The sequence below is a fragment of the Macaca fascicularis genome, chromosome 19 (genome assembly GCF_037993035.2).
Source record: "Macaca fascicularis isolate 582-1 chromosome 19, T2T-MFA8v1.1".
NCBI lineage: Eukaryota > Metazoa > Chordata > Mammalia > Primates > Cercopithecidae > Macaca > Macaca fascicularis.
The window spans coordinates 54094568-54115218 of NC_088393.1; the positions used below are offsets into that span (position 1 = coordinate 54094568).

General features: G+C 50.6%; 1 protein-coding gene across 16 annotated transcripts in view; it reads left to right on the plus strand.

Moving 5' to 3' along the window:
• The first annotated feature begins 512 nt into the window (after positions 1 to 512).
• Positions 513 to 20651, plus strand: part of CCDC61 (coiled-coil domain containing 61) — a 42196-nt gene continuing 22057 nt past the window's right edge. For 9 of the 16 annotated variants that reach the window (XR_012427735.1, XR_012427736.1, XR_010583044.2 and 6 more), the window contains exons 1-5: positions 5652 to 5754; positions 8709 to 8867; positions 9153 to 9235; positions 11770 to 11927; positions 13611 to 13772. Coding sequence is in view for 11 of the 16 variants with exons in the window: in XM_045378800.3 (XP_045234735.2) it covers positions 5742 to 5754; positions 8709 to 8867; positions 9153 to 9235; positions 11770 to 11927; positions 13611 to 13772 (575 nt within the window). In the remaining 5 variants the exon portion in view is untranslated. Of the gene's footprint in view, positions 551 to 5425; positions 5523 to 5651; positions 5755 to 8708; positions 8868 to 9152; positions 9236 to 11769; positions 11928 to 13607; positions 13773 to 15660; positions 15821 to 20651 lie in introns of those variants that run through there. The other 7 variants (XM_065534636.2, XM_065534638.2, XM_074023941.1 and 4 more) reach the window with 3 other exon arrangements.

Genomic DNA, 20651 nt, shown 5'->3' on the forward strand with positions numbered 1-20651 from the left:
TTTAAACAAGCCAAGGCCTGCAAAATGCTTAGTGCAGGTTTGGAATGCACCGAGCGATGACAAATCTCAACCTGTCTTTATGCTGAGACCACTCCCCAGTTTCCGGAGCCGCGGCCACTATCTCCCCAGGCGCGTGCACACCCGGCTCTCCCTTCCAGGCCCTCCCCACCACGTGGGCGCGGCCTACCCTCCCTTAGCGGGTAATAAGCGGAGCCAAGGGGCTGCTTCCGGGATTCTTTCCCTTCCACTCTGGGGAACAACCCTTTTGTATGACTGGCAGCATTGTTAACCAGTAGTGATTAGAGAAGAGCCCGACGGTAGGTGCTTCCCTCAAAATGGTTCGGAACTCCTCTTCCAAGTTAGCCAATTGGAAGCTTTGGAGGGCGGGTTCTCCTCTGGGGCGGGACAGAGTGACGGGTGTCTCTTTTGGCTAATGGAAACTTGGCTGCTTGTAAGCCATGACCAATCAGAAGCGAGAACGCAGGATCCTGGGGCGGGGCTGGAGCTTCGTCAGTTGAACCGCTCGCGAGGAGGGTTGCCAGTGGAGAAGGTGAGAGGCAGCCGGAGTGGCGGGTGCGCGGGCCGTGGTGGAGGTCTTGTGGGGAGGGGAGGGGGTTCTCTCTGGGGAGAGTGGCCTGCGGTGGGCAGCTGACCCGGCCTTGTCGGAATCAGGAGGGAGGGTGCCCTTTAACAAGGGTAGGTGCTTGATTGAGGTGTTGTAAGACTGAGCGCAGCGTGTGAGTTGGGGGTGATCTGTATATCGCAGGAGGGTCTTCAATGGGGAAAGTTGTAAAGCAGGAGACAGCAGATGGTAGAATATACAGATGCCCTTGAAATGCAGCGTGGCGATTTAGTAGGAGGTTTTAAGGCAGGGGGTCATTACAGCGCACTGTGATTTACAAGCTTTGATTTGGGTGAAAGTCGTGGGAAGAAGCAATATTGAGGAAGGGAGGGAAGGAGACCTCCAGGGATAAGGATGTACTTTAAAGAGATATGAAGCCCTATTATGCCTGTGGCGTTTACTACGTGCTGTGCACCTGCCAAGTGTTTTAGGTGAATTAACTCTTAAACTTACTCTACTGATGGTTAAAAGTGTGGGCTGTGGCGTCGGGTTGAATCCCGAATTTGAATCCTGGCTCTGCCACTGATCTGTGGCTTTGGGCGAGTTGTTTAACCCTTCTGTGCCTCAGCTTCATCATCGGTAGAATGACCTCATCTCTTTCTATACTATTGGCTAGCTTCACCCTCTTTATCTAATGAGAACTCCCAGCTGTGTATTTCCAGCCTGGATCTCTGCCCTGAACTCCAGACTCATATCGTGGCCGACTCTTCTCTATTTGGAAGTTCATCTGACATTCAGACATAAACTTGTCCCAAACCAAACTTGAGGTTTCTTCCTTTCAACCTCCAAACCCAGTTGATGGCACATTCATCCTGCCAGGTACTAAGATCAAGAAGCTTGGAGTGTTCTCTTTGTTTTGAGACAGAGTTTTGCTCTTGTTGCCCAGGCTGGAGTGCAATGGCGCTATCTCGGCTCACTGCAACCTCCGCCTCCCGGGTTCAAGGGAATTACAGGCGCCTGCCAATTGTTTGTATTTTTAGTAGAGAAGGGGTTTCACTAAGTTGGCCAGGCTGGTCTCGAACTCCTGACCTCAGGCGATCCACTCGCCTCAGCCTCCCGCAGTGTTGGGATTACAGGTGTGAGCCATGGTGCCCGCCTAGCTTGGAGTGTTCTTCATTCCTCCCTTTTGTCTCACTTATATATGGTCTAGCAGATCGCATTAGCTCTGTTTTCAAAACACATCCAGAATCCAACCACGCCTCACCAGCTCCTTTGCTACCACTCTGGCCTAAGTTGTCCCCTGCTCTTATCTGGTCTGTTGCAGTGGCCTTCCAGGTGGGCTCCCTGCCTCTCACTGTTAGGGGGATCCTAGTAGAACAGAAGTCAGGTCAGGTTGCTCCTCCTTTCAAATCCTGTCCTGGCTCCCACCTTACACCGCAGAAGTCTTCACCATATCCACGAGGCCCCGACCTATTGGTTTCCTCCTCCTCCCTCCCCTCAACTCCCATCACCTCTCTCAGTCCCCTGGCTCACTCTGCTGCAACCACCCTGGCCTCCTTGCTGTCCTTTGAACATAACGAACACATTGCCATCTCAGGGCCTTTGTACTCGCTGTCCCCGAACGCACTGCCACCTCAGGGCCTTTGTACTCGCTGTCCCCGAACGCACTGCCACCTCAGGGCCTTTGTACTCGCTGTCCTCTCCTTCTGAATCAGGTCTTCTCAGGTGTCTGCGTGGCTTCTCCCACACCTCTTTCAGGTCTCCGTTCAGATGTCAGCTTCACAGCCAGGCATTTGCTGACTACTCAAGCTAAAATAACTCCTGTCACCGTGTGGCCCCTCACTTGGTTTTATTTTTATTCATAACACAACTACCTGACATAGATTATTATTAGTATTATTTTTGAGACAGACTCTTGCTTGGTCACCCAGGCTCGAGTGCAGTGGCGCAGTCTCAGCTCACGGTAGCCTCTACTTCCTGGGTTCAAGTGATTCTCCTGCCTCAGCCTCCCAACTGGCTGGGATTACAGGTGTATGCCACCATGCCCAGCTCATTTTTACATTTTTAGTAGAGATGGGGTTTTGCCACGTTGGCCAGGGTGGTCTCGAACTCCTGACCTCAGTTGATCCGCCCAGCTCAGCCTCCTAAAGTGCTGGGATTACAGGCGTGAGCCACAGCACCGGGCCTATTATTATTATTATTATTATTACTTTTTTTTTTTTTTTTTTTGAGATGGAGTCTCGCTCTGTCACCCAGGCTGGAGTGCAGTGGTGTGATCTCAGCTCACTGCAAGCTCTGCCTCCCAGGTTCACACCATTCTCCTGCCTCACCCTCCTGAGTAGCTGGGACGACAGGCACCTGCCACCATGCCCGGCTAATGTTTTGTATTTTTAGTAGAGATGGGGTTTCACCGTGTTAGCCAAGATGGTCTTGATCTCCTGACCTCGTGATCCACCCGTCTCGGCCTCCCAAAGTGCTGGCATTGCAGGCGTGAGCCACCGCGCCCAGCTTATTATTATTATTATTATTATTTTTTTTTTTGAGACGGAGTCTCGCTCTGTCGCCCAGGCTGGAGTGCAGTGGCGCTATCTCGGCTCACTGCAAGCTCCGCCTCCCGGGTTTACGCCATTCTCCTGCCTCAGCCTCCCGAGTAGCTGGGACTACAGGTGCCCGCCACCTCGCCCGGCTAATTTTTTTTGTATTTTTAGTAGAGACGGGGTTTCATTGTGTTAGCCAGGATGGTCTCGATCTCCTGACCTCGTGATCCGCCCGTCTCGGCCTCCCAAAGTGCTGGGATTACAGGCTTGAGCCACCGCGCCCGGCCTATTATTATTTTTTGAGATGGAGTCTCCCTCTGTCACCCAGGCTGGAGTGCAGTGGCACCATCTCAGCTCACTCAACCTACACCTCCCAGGTTCGAGTGATTCTCCTGTTTCAGCCTCCCAAGTAGCTGGAACTACAGGTGTACACCACCACGCCTGGCTATTTTTTGTAATTTTAGTAAAGATGCCATTTCACTATCTTGGTCAGACTGGTTTCAAACTCCTGACCTCAAGTGATCTGCCCTTCTCAGCCTCCCAAAGTGTTGGGATTACAGGCATGAGCCACCGTGCCTGGCCCTCACATCAATTATTGTTGGTTTATATCCACTGGGCTTTTTGGACCTCCCCACTAGAGTGTCTGACTCCATGTGAATATGGAACTGGCACCTGGAAGAGCACATGGTGTTTAAAAAGTGTTGCTTCTCCTGTACCATCCTCACCATCCTTGGTGAGGGTGATATGGGGCGGGGTTGCTGAACTAGGAGGGTCCCGTGTGGGGTGGTGGGGTCAGAGGTGGGGGAATAAACTGGACAGATTGTGGCACCCAAGGGCAGAAGGAAGCTTTAGTGTCTGAAGGAATTTGGAGGAAATGCAGATTCCTGGGCCCACCCCCAGGGTTTCTGCTCATGTATGGTTGGGACCCGACCTAGGAAGCTGCATTTTCAGAAGCACTTGTGGTAAGGATTATGTTCCCTGGCCATCACTGTGGGAAACACTGTTAGCTGGTGCGGAGTTTGCTGGGGCCACTGTGGTGATTGAGACACCTCCTGGCCCAGCCTGGGAGTCAGGGAGGGCTTCCTGCAGTGCAGGAGAGGGGACTGGAGCTGAGACCTGGAGGAGGACAGGGAATGAGCTGAGGGGAGAAAACCTTGGCTGTATCCCCAGTGCCTAGAACCCCATTTCCTGGCATCTCCCATTAAATTCACAAGCAGTCCCTGAAGATACAAGATGGATTAAAATGGCTCTGCCCCTCACGGGCTCCTGGTCTGTCACATAATCAACAGATCACACAGATGGTAACAGGGAGTGCCAGACACTGTTTGAAGCACCTTATATACATTAAATAGTTTAATTCCACAGCAACCCTGTAAGGTAGGAGCTCTTATTATCCCACTTTACTGATGGGGGAAGACCCAAAGAGGGCAAGTGCTTTGCCCAAGGACACACGAAGGATAAAGGCAGCTGGAATCTGAACGCAGAAGTACCCAGTGTGCAGCATGTGCTATGCTTAAGGTGTGAGGCCGCATTTGGGTTAGTTCTGGGAGGAAACAGGAGGTGGTCAGGGAAGGGCAGCTGGGTAAGGGGAAGGAGGACGAATGTTTCTGTCCTTCTTTGTGGGATCCTAGACAAGCCTCAGTTTTATCCTCTGTATAATGGGGATGGTCATAATACCCAGCAGAGAGCAGAATTTAGGGTGAGTCATTCATTGGGTTAGTAAGTGTGCATGGTTCTTATCTAAGGCAAAACGCCTTTGAGAGACAGAGGGAGTGGGAGTCTGGATGCCCCAGGGGGAACTGGGGTGCTGCAGTGCACGCTGTAGAGATTTCATTGCTTGGTTCCCCAGAGGGCTTTTCTGTCTCTACATTCCATGGGGACAATGTGGAAGGCTTTGGTCTGTATTCTGGGGCAGTGAAGGGGGAGTTCTATCCAGCCTCAATTCACCCATGTGGTGGGGAGGTGAGGTCAGAATGGGATCGGGAAGGGGGTCATCAAGGCCAGGCCACGTGTGTGAATGTGGGGCGGAGGTCTGCTGCAGGGGAGAGCCCAGCTAGGGTATGGCTGGGCTGGAATATGTGTTGGTGGTGGTGGGGAGCTGCAGAGTGTGGGGAAACAGCCATCAGGTGGGGGCTGCCAAGGGCAGTGATTTGCCCATGTCTGGTATGGGAGGTAGTGATGTAAATTTGTCTTTGGTGAGCGCAGCGTGGAGAGTTTTCAGCTCCGGCCCCGGGGTAAGAGCTGTGAAATCTGTGAGCTATCCGGGGAGAGCCATTTGGAAGGTGGAGCCAGGGGTGGTGATGTAACACTGGAGAGGAAAGGGGTCATCCTAGTGAATGATGAGAGGGAGAGAACTGGGGGCTGAAACACTCAGTTGAAGTGTGCCGGCGCCGTGATGTCATGAGGCCCGAGAACTGGGTCAGGTGTGTGGGCCAGGATGGGGCCTGGGGGGCAGCCGCACAGTGCTCGCAGGGATGGGGTGGTGACGTCATGGGTTGGTGAGGGCGGGGCCTCGAAGGCACCGCTGGGATGCGTGAGGTCAGGAAGGAGGCAGAGGCTGAGAAGAGGAGCTAGCTGGGAGAGGCTCAGGACTGGAATGGAATCAGCCACCAGGATGAGCCACTGGTCATTCCGAAGCAAGGATGGAGGATGCAGGTAGAGGGACAGGGTCAGCGGTGGGAGGGGAGAGAGGGCTCAGGGTCCGGGGAATCCTAGAAGTGGCGGTGGTGGTGGGGTCAGTGGGGAGGAGGGGTTGTTCAGAGAGGGCTCTCCAAAGGGAAGAGAAGTGGAAAATGTGTGTGTGGGTGGAGTGGGGGTGGGGGGTGGGGTTACAAGCAATTTGAGAGGGAACAGAATCCAGGTGAAATATGGAGGTGATGGAATACAGGCTGAAAGTGGGGTGTGTGGAGCAGAACCTTGAGCAAATATGCGGGAAGAATGCAGGTGGAATAACGGGGTGCATTGAAGTTCAATATGCGGGAGCCCTAGGAGACCGTGGTTGGCTGGTGTAGGGAGGAGAGTGCGGCTGCCTCCCTGCCCCCAAATCTGGGAGAGCAGGATGGAATGAAGGGGCTTTGGACGGGAGAGAGGGGGCTGGTTTCTGGGGAATGTAGCATGAGGGTTGGGCTGGAATATGTGGAGTGGGAGGTTCTGCAGAGAAGAGGGGAGAGGGAGCCCAGAATTCCGTGGCCATCTGGGGGACAAGTAACGGGCAGCTGGGGTCAAGGAGGCCGCGTGGAGCGGGCACGGGTGTGGGATTTATTCCATCAGCAGTTACTGAGCGCTTAGGATATGCCTAGAGGAGGGGATGGGGCCGGGCAGCCGGTGAAGTTTGTGGAGGTGAGAGAGGTGTAAGTGTGCAAGGGGAATTGAGTTTAGGCAGAGTATTCGGGGGCTCAATGTCTGGGATGAGGGCGGGGTGGGGGCTAAGGATAAGGCCGTGGGATGCCGAAAGGGGCTGGTCTTCGCGGGGTGGATATGGGGGGTTTCTGCCGGGCAGTGGGGAAGGGGGAGTTGGCGGCGGGGATGCGGTGTGGCGCGCCCCCTTCCTCTGTGCGGTCTCCTCCCGGGAGTTGGGGACCACAAGTGGGGGCGGTGATGCTGTGCGGCTCCTCAGGTGTTCAGTTGCGTGGGTGCCTCCTACGCCTTGGTAACCCGGCGGCGTCGCCGCTGATTGGTTCTGGGAGCCGTAGGGGGTCGGGTTGATGGGCGGGGTTTAGGACACCCAGTGGGGCGGGGCCAGCTCTGCCACTCACTGCATTGGGATCAGGGGATGTGGGATATGTTGAAATGTGCAGCAATTTGTTTGCAGCGAGATCGAGATTATTATTTTTTATTTATTTGTTTTTTTTCTGAGACAGAATCTTGCTCTGTCACCCAGGCTGGAGTGCAAGGGCACGACGGCGTGCAGCAACCTCCACCTCATGGGTTCAAGCGATTCTCCCAAGTAGCTGGGATTACAGGTGCCTGCCACCACACCCAGCTAATTTTTGTATTTTTAGTAGAGACGAGGTTTCACTATGTTGGCGAGGCCGGTCTCAAGCTCCTGACCTCAAATGATCCACTCTCCTTGGCCTCCCCAAGTGCTGGGATTACAGGTGTGAGCCACCGCACCCGGCCGAGATAGAAATTATTAACCTGGACTTATGAACCACCAGAGAATGAAAGCACAATTGCCAGAGTGTGAATTTTCCAGGGGAAGGGGGTCCTCGAATTCATCAGCCCTTCCAAAGCACTCTTCTCCCAAATGAAGTTAAGAGCTGTGATCTAGAGAGAGGTGTCTGTCAGAATGTCTAGGGCCCAGGCCGTTGCCCTTGGGCCTCTGAGAAAAGAGATCTATGGATGGGCCTGGCGGGTGGTAATTTGGGAGCCCCTGAAATGAACTTGCAAAAGGTTGTGGGACTATTCATTTATCTGTGGAAGGCTCAGAAATTTCATTAGATTCTCAAAGGCTCAAGGACTCTAAAAAGGTTAAAAATCCCTTACCTGGAGTTTCAGGGATCATCTTTTTTTGCCTCACAATATTATATTTTCTGATATTAGACTTTATTTTATTTTACTTTTTGAGATGGAGTCTCTCTGTATTCCAGCTGGAGCGCAGTGACACGATCTCGGCTCACTGCCGCCTCCGCCTCCTGGCTTCAAGCGATTCTCCTGCCTCAGCCTCCGGAGTAGCTGGGATTACAGGTGTGGGACACCACACCTGGCTAATTTTTTTTGTATTTTTAGTAGAGATGGGGTTTCATCATTGTTGACCAGGCTGGTCTGGAACTCCTGACCTCATGATCCACCCGCCTCGGCCTCCCAAAGTACTGGGATTACAGGCCTGAGCCACTGTACCTGGCCTGCTCTGACCCCGTTTTAAAAGTTTGGCTCATCCTATTCCAATACCCTCGTCTCTCTTTCCAGCTTGACTTTTCTCCACAAATGTTTGCTGAATGAATGAATGAATGAATGAATGAATCAATAATAAATATATAATAAGACTTAATAAAGTAATGCTAATATTAATCATGATTCTTTTGTTGGCAATCATGTATTTCTTTATTTCTTTTCTTAACTGAGTTGGGGTCTCTGTCACCCAGACTGGAGTGCAGTGGCAAGATCACAGCTCACTGCAACCTCTGCCTCCAGCCTCCCAAGTAGCTGGGACCACAGGCACACACCACCACACCTGGCAATTTTTTTGTATTTTTAGTAGAGATGGGGTTTCACCACATTGCCCAGGCTGGTCTTGAACTCTTGAGCTCAAGCGATCCTCCTGCCTCAGCCTCCCAAAGTGCTGGGATACCAGGTGTCAGCCACCGCGCCTGGCTTGGCAATCATGTATTTCTAGTATCCAGCATGTATTGGACACAGCAGCCTGCAGGTCACAGTACCAAGAGCTTTTATACATATTGCCCAGTGTAATCCTCACAATAAGTCCATGAGGTTGGTGCCATGGTTATACCCATTTTCCAGATGAAGAAACTGAGGCACAGAGAGGTGAATTCACTTTCTCAGGATGCCACAGCTGGTAAATGATGGAGCCAGGATATGAGGCCTGGCCTTCCAACTCATGAGCCTGGGCTCTCAGCCCCTCTGGGTTTCTCTCTCATCCCCTTCTCCAGCAACCTTGACCATGGACCAGCCGGCCGGCCTGCAGGTGGACTACGTCTTCCGGGGTGTGGAGCATGCCGTGCGGGTGATGGTTTCTGGGCAGGTGCTGGAGCTGGAGGTGGAGGACCGGATGACGGCTGACCAGTGGCGGGGCGAGTTCGATGCTGGCTGTGAGTGTGCCTGCCTGGGGTGGGCTCACTTTTCCTCTCCTGGGATCAGCTTCTCCCAGAAGATGAGGCCACCCTGAATCCTGCCCACCCGCCTCTTCTATGTGGTTATAAAACCCACCAGAGAGCAGAATTTAGCTCCAGAAGCTCTCCAGTGTGGGGAGGGATGTAGGTCTTGGTGCTCAAGCCAGAGACACTTGGAGGTGGGTAGAGTTGGAGAGCTTAGATGCCTTGCCCTGGGGCTGGGCAAGCCGTCAGACCTCAGGAGAGACTTTTTTCCCCACCCAGTCATTGAAGATTTGACTCACAAGACAGGGAACTTCAAACAATTCAACATCTTCTGTCATATGCTGGAGTCAGCCCTCACTCAGGTAGGGCCCGGGGTGGCGGGTGCAGGTGGGAGGGGGGTTCTGTCTTCCAGGTTCCTGGGGGGTTGATGCCCAACTGATTGTATCAGACCCTCTACCTCTTCTTTCATCGTGGGAAGAGGGCAATCGTTTTCTTCTTTTGCCAAATGTAAATGGTTCATTTTGAATTTAATGATAGTTATTCTCATGTAGAAAATTCAGGTCACAGAGAAATACAAAGAAGAAAGTAAAAATCACTCCATCCCTAATACTCGCTTCTGTTAATATTTCGGTGAAAATCACTCCAGCCATTTCTCCATGTCTCTATTTGTTTCCAAATACCTGCATGTATGTATATGTGTGTGTGTGTGTGTGTGTGTGTATGTGTATGTATTTGCAGACCTGTAATTATATATAGTTTATCTATTTTCCAAGGTATTCTGCAACCTGCTTGTTTTTGTTTGTTTGTTTATTTGTTTTTTTGAGATGGAGTCTCGCTCTTGTTGCCCAGGCTGGAGTGCAGTGGTGGGATCTCAGCTCACTGCAACCTCCGCCTCCCAGGTTCAAGCGATTCTCCTGCCTCAGCCTCCTGAGTAGCTGGAATTACAGGTGCCCGCCACCATGCCTGGCTAATTTATTGTGTTTTTAGTAGAGATGGGGTTTCACCATGTTGACTAGGCTGGTCTGGAACTCCTGACATCAGGTGATCCACCCACCTTGGCCTCCCAAAGTGTTGCAATTACAGGCATGAACCACAGTGCCCAACCTAAAAAGTAATAATCGGGGGAAAAAAAGAAGGTTAGAACTTAGAGTGACGGGGTTGAGTGGTATTTAGAAATCTTTTTTCTTTCTTTCTTTTTCTTTTTTTTTTTGAGGCAGAGTTTTTCTCGGTTGCCCAGACTCAGTGGCACAGTCTCAGCTCACTACAACCTCCGCCTCTTGGGTTCAAGTGATTCTCATGCCTCAGCCTCCCAAGTAGCTGGGACTATAGGCGTGCCCACCATGCCCGGCTAATTTTTGTATTTATTTATTTATTTTTTTGAGACACCGTTTCTGTCGCCCAGGCTTGAGTGCAGTGGCACGATAGTGGCTCATTGCAACCTCTGCCTGCCGGGTTCAAGCAATTCTTGTCCTTCAGCCTCCCGAGTAGCTGGAATTACAGGCATGTGCCATCATGCCCGGCTAATTTTGTATTTTTAGTAGAGACGGGGTTTTGCCATCTTGGCCAGGCTGGTCTTGACTTCCTGGCCTCGAGTGATCCACCTGCCTCGACCTCCCAAAGTGCTGGGATTACCGCGCCCGCCTGGACAAGCAATAGTTTCTTGAAGGTTAGTTGCAGTGTGGAATCTGCATCCTCATCAGTGAACTTTTTGTATTGTTACCTTAAATTCCACTGACTTATCTTGCATTTTGCATGGATCTTTTTTTACCTGTGGATGACTTTGTAACATCATGCATTGGTCATTTGGAAAATCTTGGTTCACTAAGTTGCGCAGATTTTTCAAATGTTGACACATTGCCTTATATAGTATCCAGAAGTCACATTTGTTAATATCCTTACCGATCTCCCCAGGAAAGTCTGTGAACACCAAGAAGCTATCAAACACCCACTGGAAGGTACAGGTTTTCCAAAATTCTAATTTTAAGTGGAAAGCTTGAATTTTGTTATTGGCAAGACATTCTGTTAGCTTTTTCTCTTGAAGTGACAGGCTCACTTTGTTCATTTTTGAGAAAATGTCTGCCAGATAGCCCAAGTCTAAATAACCATAGTTTTGTCTGTCAGTCGTTTTTTTTTTTTTTTCAAGTAAAAATAGTGTTCCATGAAAAACGGCTAATTTAGCTCAAAACTCAGATGCAGAATCGCTTTTTCCTGAGACCATCGTCATACTTTGGCGTGCACAGAAGTACTTGATGTGTACTTCCCATTTTCTTGCACAACATAATAAAGAGATGTGTCCTCTAGGAGCTGGATTCAATAAAATTAATAATTTTTACTGCTTCATCGAGAACATTCCGATGTTTCATTTCCTGTGTTTTATGGTTGATTTGCTTATTTACTTGTTTGTTTATTTCTCTTGCCCAGCCCCCCGCTGAGACTGGGGAGATACAGTAACCTCCAGTGTCATTCGGTGCCAGGAGCTTGGTTTCTGCTAAGGCACCAGCAGTTTTTCCCACCATTGCTTTTGTACCATTTGCACACATGTCAACACAGTGCCAAAGACAAATGACATCTTTGTATTATTATGAAAGTAGCTTTGACCTCAGTGGACATCCCCGAAAGGGTCTCGGGGACCCCCCCAGGGATCTGGAGACAGCACTCGGAGAGTCACAGGTCTAAGCTGTTCTCTGTGGTTGAGCATTTAGGTTCTTTCTGGTTTCTCCCTTTGATGAAGTCCTTGTGTCTGCCCTGGGACAGGGCCATGTTGATCGCCAGCCTTCGCATAGGAAATGCTAGCCCGCCTAGAGAACAGGAAGGGCTGTGGCCCAGGTGTGTGCTAGGTGCCCTCAGTGTGGTGGTAGCGGGTGCGGTGGCAGCTCCTCCTCTCCTCTCCTGACAGAGTAGTGAGTCAGTCACTCTGGACCTGCTGACCTACACAGACCTGGAGTCCCTGCGGAACCGCAAGATGGGGGGCCGCCCAGGCTCCTTGGCCCCCAGATCGGCCCAGCTCAACTCCAAGCGCTACCTGATCCTCATCTACTCTGTGGAGTTTGACAGGTGGGGAGAAGGGACTGGCTCCAGGGCCAGGCTGGTAGGCGGGGTGGGAGAGCGTGTGGGTGGATCTTAGGAAGTCCTGGCACCCAGGCAAGGTGACATTGGTTAAGCCTTGCCTTGGGAATCTCACCTGTTGGGATTTGTATCATTTAGTATTGTGTTTGGCTACAAGTAGCAGAATAACCATCACCAGTATCCTAAACAAACAATGCATCACATAACAAGATGTCTAGGTAGGTGGCTGCCACCTGTGCAACAGTTCACTAGGGACTCAAGCTCTTTCTTTTTTTTTCTCCCCTTTACCATTGTTAATGTGTTGGCTTTTTTTTTTTTGAGATGGTGTCTCACTGGTTCACCCAGGCTGGAGTGCAGTGGTGCAATCTTGGCTCACTGCAACCTCTACCTCCCAGGTTCAAGCAATTCTTGTGCCTCAGCCTCCAGAGTAGCTGGGACTATAGGAGCCCACAACCATGCCTGGCTAATTTTTTTTTTTTCTGAGACGGAGTCTCGCTCTGTCGCCCAGGCTGGAGTGCAGTGGTGCGATCTTGGCTCACTGCAAGCTCCGCCTCCCGGGTTCACACCATTCTCCTGCCTCAGTCTCCCGAGTAGCTGGGACTACAGGCACCCGCCACCACGCCCGGCTAAATTTTTGTATTTTTAGTAGAGACGGGGTTTCACCATGTTATCCAGGATGGTCTCGATCTTCTGACCTCATGATCCGCCCGCCTCGGCCTCCCAAAGTGCTGGGATTACAGGCGTGAGCCACTGTGCCTGGCCAATTTTTGTATTTTTAGTAGAGATGGGGTTTCATCATGTTGCCCAGGCTGGTCTCGAACTCCTGGCCTTAAGTGATCCTCCCGCCTCAGCCTCTCAAAAGCACTGGGATTACAGGCATGAGCCACCGCGCCCGGCTTGGCCTTTTGACTTCATCTTTATCTCTTCATGGCCACAAAATAGCTGCTGGATCTTCCAGACATTGCATCTATATCAAGGCAGGAAGAAGAGGGACAGGACTGAGTTTATTAATTGCATCTGCTGTTTTCATCAGGAAAAGAAACGTGTTCCCAGAAGACTCCCAACAGATTTCCTGTAATATGTGGCCAGAAGTGGTCACATGCAAGGGATGCTGGGAAAATGAATATCTGGCTTTCTAGCCTTTATAGGGGGAGGCAGCAAGGGAGTTGGGAATGGCAGTTGTGTAGCTGGGTGACCGTGTCTGCCCCATGTGTTGGTAACCACTGGATTTCTTAGTGGGAAGTTACCAATCCTCTGTGAATAGCATCTCATGAGGCTGTTAATCACAATGGCCCACCTTTCCCCAGCCAAGCTGGGGTCACCCAGGCCAGGCCAACCAGAATCCCCCACTGTGGCATCTGAATTAGGATTGTGTTTGGCTGCAAGTAACATGATACCAGCGTTCCCTTCATCAGCAGCGTGTGACAAGGAAGTTCCCCCAGACTACACCAGGGCTGCCAATCCCAGTGGTTTCCAAATTGTTATATGAGAGACTTTCAGAGGTGGTGACTGGAACAAGGAAGGGGCCTTGAGGATGTGCTCATAAGCCCCTAGGATGGTGCAGTTTTTGGAACTGTGTGTTTTCGCATTCTGTGGCTCTTAGAGGCTGGTGTTTACCCTCAGGTGCATTCTTGGCCTCTGAGATGCCACGGTTCTAATCCCCCTCCTCAGGATTCACTACCCGCTGCCCCTCCCGTACCAGGGCAAGCCAGACCCCGTGGTTCTGCAGGGCATCATCCGGTCACTGAAGGAGGAACTGGGCCGCCTGCAAGGGCTGGACGGCCAGAACACTCGGGACACCCGGGAGAGTGAGATCTGGCGCCTGCGGGAGCAGTGAGTCTCGGAGCGGTGGGCAGCTGGGGCGGGTGGGAGCCCTGGAGCCCTCCCATCATGCACTGCAGGGCCCATGCTTGGCCCTGTGGGGAGGATGACTGTCCTTTGCCCACCATGTATTTATTCATTTTTTTTTGCGACAGAGTCTTACTCTGTCGCCCAGACTGGAGTGCCGTGGTGCGATCTTGGCTCGCTGCAGCTTCCTCCTCCTGGGTTCAAGCCATTCTCCTTCCTCAGCCTCCCAAATAGCTGGGATTACAGGCACGTGCCACCATGTCTGGCTAATTTTTGTATTTTTAGTAGAGAAGGGGTTTTGCCCTGTTGGTCAGGCTGGCCTCAAACTCTTGGCCTCAGGTGATCTGCCCGCGTTGGCCTCCCAAAGTGCTAGGATTACAGGCATGAGCCACTGCGCGAGGCCTCTGAGCCCCTCTTCTGTACCTTTGGGCTGGGTGGTGCTGGGGACAGAGCGGTGACCAAGACTATCTTGGCACTGCCCTCCTGGGACTGCCAGTCCAGGGAGGGAGGCAGATGTGTTTGCAGACAGTGAAGGCTCAGAGTGGGTGGGGACCTGACCCTGCCTGGAATGGGAAGGGTGTTCTTGGCAGAGGGAGCAGCATGTGCAAGGGTGCGGGAGGTCGAGCTCTATGTAGGTGAATCCACCTTCACAGGGTGCCCCTTCTGTGCTAGCCCCGTCCCTGCCACTCACGTGGTGCCCAGCCCTGGGGGAGATGGGTGCTAAGTATATAACCACCTGAGTATATCATTACAGACGGAGATGCCTGGGGCAGGACAGGGGGCCTGTGCCATGCGAGGCTGTCACAGGACTCCACTGGGGTGTGGGGTGGGTCAGGCACAGGGGCTGGGGAAGTGGTGTAGGCAGAGGGAACAGCCTGGGCAAAGTCCTTGTGCTAGATGGGAATGCGGTGAGAACAAGGGAATGAATGAAGTGAAAGAAGCAAAGGCTTTTGGCCTATATATTCATGCCTGCCATGTGCTCGGTTCTGTTGGGGAGGTGAATCTGGGGCTTGATCGCTACCGGGGAGAGGCCTGGCTCATTGTGGACTAATAATATTTTTAGTAATAATAACACCAGTAATTAATGATTATTGAACATTTAACTGTATGCCAGGGCTGCTCTGTGCTTTATGATTGAATTCATTTTATCCTCACAGCCGCCCTATAAGGTAGGCACTGCTATTATCACCGTTTGACGGAGGCCCAGAGAAGTTAGGGACCTTGGTGCAGGTCACATAGTGGGTAATATGGCTAGGCTGGACCTTAGATCCAGGCAGCCAGCGCCGAGCCTCTGTTGTTTTCCCAGCTGTTTGCACTGTTTGTGGCTGCAAGCCCAGGACAGAGCTCTAAATGCTGACCGGGAGGACCAGTCCTTATGGGAGCTCACGGGGCTGGGGAACCCCGACGGTCTTCGGAGGAGCTCGCCTGTGTACTGCTGGGCCGAGGAAGGCCTCAGTGGGGAGGCCAGAATTTATCCTCAGGATCTGCTCTCAGGCTGTGTGTGTGTGTGTGTGCACGCGCGCACGCTCTGTCTCAGGTGGTGTGTGTGTGTTTCTAGGTTTGTGTTTCTGGATGTGTGTTTCCCAGGATGGCCACAAGGTGGCGCCCTCCACCCTTTGGAACCAACCACAGAAGCCTTGAGATCCCAACGGTGCTCAGTGGCTTCTCTTCCTCTTCCCAGCCAGGAATTAGGGAGTTTGGAAAGGTTCTGAGATTTATTCCTTCATTCAGCCAACATTTATGGAGTTCATGCTGTGCCAGGCACACTGCCCGACACTGGTTAATGTTTATTATGCTAGACATGGTCTAAGCACTGTGAATAGATTCTTACAGCCTAACAGGCTGGCATTCTTATTATTGTCCCTCTTCACAGATGAGAAAAGATGGTCTGAGGCTCAGAGATGTGAAGTGAAACTGCCCAGGGCCACCCAGCTTGTTAACAAGTGGAATAGAGTTGAATGCAGTGCGCCCGGCCATGCAGCCTGGGGTCCTGTGCAGTGAACCAGACAGGTGGAGGCTCTGCCCCCAGAAAGGTGGGATCCACATGGGAAACGGACACTCCTCTACATGCCAGGTCTGCCAGGGTTGGTGCTAGGACGGAAAGGTACAGAGGGCTGGGAGAGCGGAGAACGTCAGGGGCAGGTAGGCTTTCCGGATGAGTGGAGTGGTTTTTGCCAGGAGAAGGAGGAGAGAAGGTTCTGGGAGGTGAGAACTGCATCTGGCTGGAGCCTGTGGGAGAGGGAGGCAGGAAGTGAGGAAGGGAGAAGTCAGGTGGGTAAGGGCTGAATAGAAAGGAAAGCTCCTTGTTGGAGAGTGTGGGGAACCACAGATTTTAAGAAGGATTTATTAGGAAAAATTCCAAGCACCACAAAAGTAAACAGTAGTATAATTTGCACGTACTTGTCCCCCAGCTTCAACAGTTACCCACGTTTGCCCATCTTGTTTGAGGTACTGCCACCCCCTGCCCTGTAGCAAATCCCAGTCTTCGTATCTCCTCTGTAAAAGCTTCAGTGTGTATCTTTAACATATAAGGATATAAGTGCTGTCATCACGTCCAACAACATTAACAAAAATTCCATCATGTCATCTGAAACCCATTGCGTATGCGTTCACACTTACACTTCTCTGATCACCTCTCAAGTGTCTTTTTTGCAAGTGGTTTGAATTCGTCCTGTATCTAAATATGGCTGCACATTGCAGTTTGTTGAGGTCTTTCTTTTCTTTTTTTTTTCAGTCTTGCTCTGTTGCCCAGGCTGGAGTGTGGTGGTATGATCTCGGCTCGCTGTATCCTTGACTTCCTGGGCTCAAGTGATTCTCCCACCTCAGCCTCCTGAGTAGCTGGGACTACAGGCACATGCCATCATGCCCAGCTAATTTTCATATACACATATATATATATATATATATATATATATATATATATATATATATATTTATAGAGACAGGGTTTGCCCATGTTGTCCAGGCTGGTCTTGAACTCCTGAATTCAAGCCATCCACCTGCCTCGGCCCCCCAAAGTGCTGGGATTACAGGAATGAGCCACTGAGCTTGGCTGATGTATTTCTTAAATCTCTTTTAATTTATATCCCCTTCACCACTTTTCATGCTACTTATTTGTGGAAGAAATCAGGTTATTTGTCCTGTAGAGTTTTGCAGTCTAGATTTTGCTGAAATTTTCCCTAGCAAGCATACTCAGATGGAAAAATGAAAAATAGATTTTGCTGATTATATCGCCATGGTGTGTTTAATGTCCTCCTCTGTCCCCTGTACTTGCAGTGAAGTGGTGGCTAACCGTATATAGGTTTAATCACATGTCGGGTAGGTTTTGGCAAGATGCCTCCTTTGGTTGTGTTGAGACTGATGGTTTCAGCTGTTGAGAGCTGGCTCCCTCTTTTATAAAGTTCTCTTCCGCCTTTCAGCCCGTGCAGTGGTTCATTCTGGATATGCACTCAAATTGCCCGGGAGCTTTGAAAAATGCCAGTGCCCTGGCTGCCCTGTAGATTCACCATTTCTTTTTGTTTTTGTTTTTCTTTTTTTTTTTTTTTTTTTTTTTTTGAGACGGAGTCTCGCTCTGTCGCCCAGGCTGGAGTGCAGTGGCCGGATCTCAGCTCATTGCAAGCTCCGCCTCCCGGGTTTACGCCATTCTCCTGCCTCAGCCTCCCTAGTAGCTGGGACTACAGGCGCTGGCCACCTCCCCTGGCTAGTTTTTTGTATTTTTTTAGTAGAGACGGGGTTTCACCGTGTTAGCCAGGATGGTCTCGATCTCCTGACCTCGTGATCTGTCCGTCTCGGCCTCCCAAAGTGCTGGGATTACAGGCTTGAGCCACCGCGCCCGGCCTCTTTTTACTTTTTTGAGACCGAGTCTCGCTCTGTCACCCAGGCTGGAGTGCAGTGGGGTGATCTCGGCTCACTGCAACCTCTGTCTCCTGGGTTCAGGCGATTCTCCTGCCTCAGCCTCCCGAGTAGCTGGGATTACAGGCATGTGCCACACCCGGCTAATTTTTGTATTTTTAGTAGAGAGAGGGTTTCACCGTGTTGGCCAGGCTGATCTCGAACTCCCGACCTCAAGTGATCCGCCTGTCTCGGCCTCCTAAAGTGTTGGAATTACAGGCATGAGCCTCCGCGCTCGGCCTATTTTTCTGTTTTTAAAAATTCTGTGAGCAGTGAGGAGTTCCAGGGTAGGCCCTGACTCCTCCAGACACACCATTTACACCTGAATCTCTGGGATGGGACCCCTCCCTCCTGCCCAAGAGTCCCACTACTTCACTACTTAACTTTCCTATTGTGAAATATAATACGCCCCAAAGAGTATAAAATATAAATGTACAGTTTCACAAATTATCATAAAGCCAGCGCCCATGTAACAACTACCCAGGTTAAGAAATCGAGGCCGGGTGCGGTGTTCCATGCCTGTAATCCCAGCATTTTGGGAGGCCGAGGTGGGCGGATCACCTGAGGTCAGGAGTTTGAGACTAGCCTGGCCAACATGGTGAAACACTGTCTCTACTAAAAATACAAAAATTTAGCTGGACAGAGTGCGCATGCCTGTAGCCCTAGCTACGCGGGAGGCTGAGACGGGAGAATCACTTGAACCCAGGTTCAAGATTGCAGTGAGCTGGGATCAGCCTGGTGTGACACAGGCAGGCTCTGTCTGAAAAGAAAAAAAAAAAAAAAATTGAAAGTAGTCATTTCCCCCTAGCCTCTGCATGTCTTTTTCCAGGAGAGACCCTCTTGCTCTAACCATGCTCCCAAATGCACCTAATCTCACTCATTTGATTTGCTTATGGTTTTGCCAGCTAAACTACGCATCCCTAAACAATATAGTTTAGTTGTATCCCTCTTTTTGCACTTAATTTAATTTTAATTTTTTTTTTTTTTTTTTTTAAGAGAGAGAGTCTCACCCTATCACCCAGGCTGGAGTGCAGTAGTACAGTAGTGCAGTCACGGCTCACTGTCACCTCAGACTCCTGAGTTCAAACAACCTTCCTGCCTCAGCCTTCCCAGTAGCTGGGACTACAGGCACATGGCACCATGACAAGCTAATTTTTTTTTTTTTTTTTTTTGGAGACGAAGTCTTGTTCTGTCACCCAAGCTGGAGTGCAGTGGCACCATGTCAGCTCACTGCAACCTCTGCCCTCTGCCTCCTGGGTTCAAGCGATCTCCTGCCTCAGCCTCCTGAGTAGCTGGGATTACAGGTGCTCGCCACCAGACCCGGCTATTTTTTTTTTTGTATTTTTAGTAGAAAGGGGGTTCCACCATATTGTCCAGGCTGGTCTTGAACTTCTGACCTCAGGTGATCTGCCTGCCTTGGCCTCCCACAGTGCTGGGATAACAGGCATGAGCCACTGTGCCTGGCCACAAGCTAAGTTTTGTAGAGATGGGGATTTGCCCAGGCAGGTGTCAAACTCTTAGGCTCAAGCTATCTGTCTGCCTTGGCCTCCCAAAGTGCTGGAATTACAAGTGTGAACCATTACACCTGACCTACTTATATGTCTTTTCTTATGATGAAAATCTTGGTTTCTAGGGATAATAACATATTTATTTGCTTTATCTTAAACAATACCAGTGTAATTACTAATAATTGAATTTTGAATGAAGTTTACGATTTCCAGGGCTGGGTGCAGTGGCTCATGCCTGTAATCCCAGCACACTGGGAGGCTGAGGTAGGTGGATCACCTGAGGTCAGGAGTTTGAGACTATTCTGGCCAACATGGTGAAACCCCTTCTCTACTAAAAATACAAAAATTAGTCGGGGGTGGTGGTGGGCACCTGTAATCCCAGCTACTCGGGAGGCTGAGGCAGGAGAATCGCTTGAACCTGGTAGGCAGAAGTTGCAGTGAGCTGAGATCGTGCCACTGCACTCCAGCCTGGGTGACAGAGCAAGACTCTGTCTCAAAAAAGAAAAAAAAGATTTCCTCATAGTTCTTTTTGGCCTTAGGCTATATCCCACTTGCTCAAATGGTGTGTTTTAGTTACCTCCTATAATTCTCCAATGTGCCACCAACTTTGATATAGAGTCAGGTCTGTTTGGGCCAGTTTCTTTTAAAATTTTTGTGATGGCATTTGTTAAAATTTACTTAATTAATTTATATAAAATATTTTTATAGTTCCAAAGTCAAAACTGAAAAAGAGGGTACATTCAGAGAGGTCCAATTTTTTTTTTTTTTTTTTTTTTTTTTTTTTTGAGACGGAGTCTTGCTCTGTTGCCCAGGCTGGAGTGCAGTGGCCGGATCTCAGCTCACTGCAAGCTCCGCCTCCCGGGTTCAAGCCATTCTCCTGCCTTAGCCTCCCGAGTAGCTGGGACTACAGGCGCCCGCCACCTCGCCCGGCTAGTTTTTTTGTATTTTTTAGTAGAGACGGGGTTTCACCGTTTTAGCCAGATGGTCTCGATCTCCTGACCTCGTGATCCGCCCGTCTCGGCCTCCCAAAGTGCTGGGATTACAGGCTGAGGTCCAATTTCTTAAATTTTTTTTTATTTTTTATTTTTGAGACGGAGTCTTGCTCTGTGCCCCAGGCTGGAGTGCAGTGGCGCGATCTCGGCTCACTGCAAGCTCCGCCCCCCGGGTTCACGCCATTCTCCTGCCTCAGCCTCCCAAGTAGCCGGGACTACAGGCGCCCGCCACCACGCCCGGCTAGTTTTTTGTATTTTTTTTTAGTAGAGACGGGGTTTCATGGTGTTAGCCAGGATGGTCTCTCTTCTGACCTTGTGATCCGCGCGCCTCGGCCTCCCAAAGTGCTGGGATTACAGGCTTGAGCCACCGCGCCCGGCAAAAAAAAATTTTTTTTAAAATTATCTGTAGTTCTGACTTTATTTTTTTGAGATATGGTCTTGCTTTGTCTCCCAGGTTGGACGGCAGTGGCACA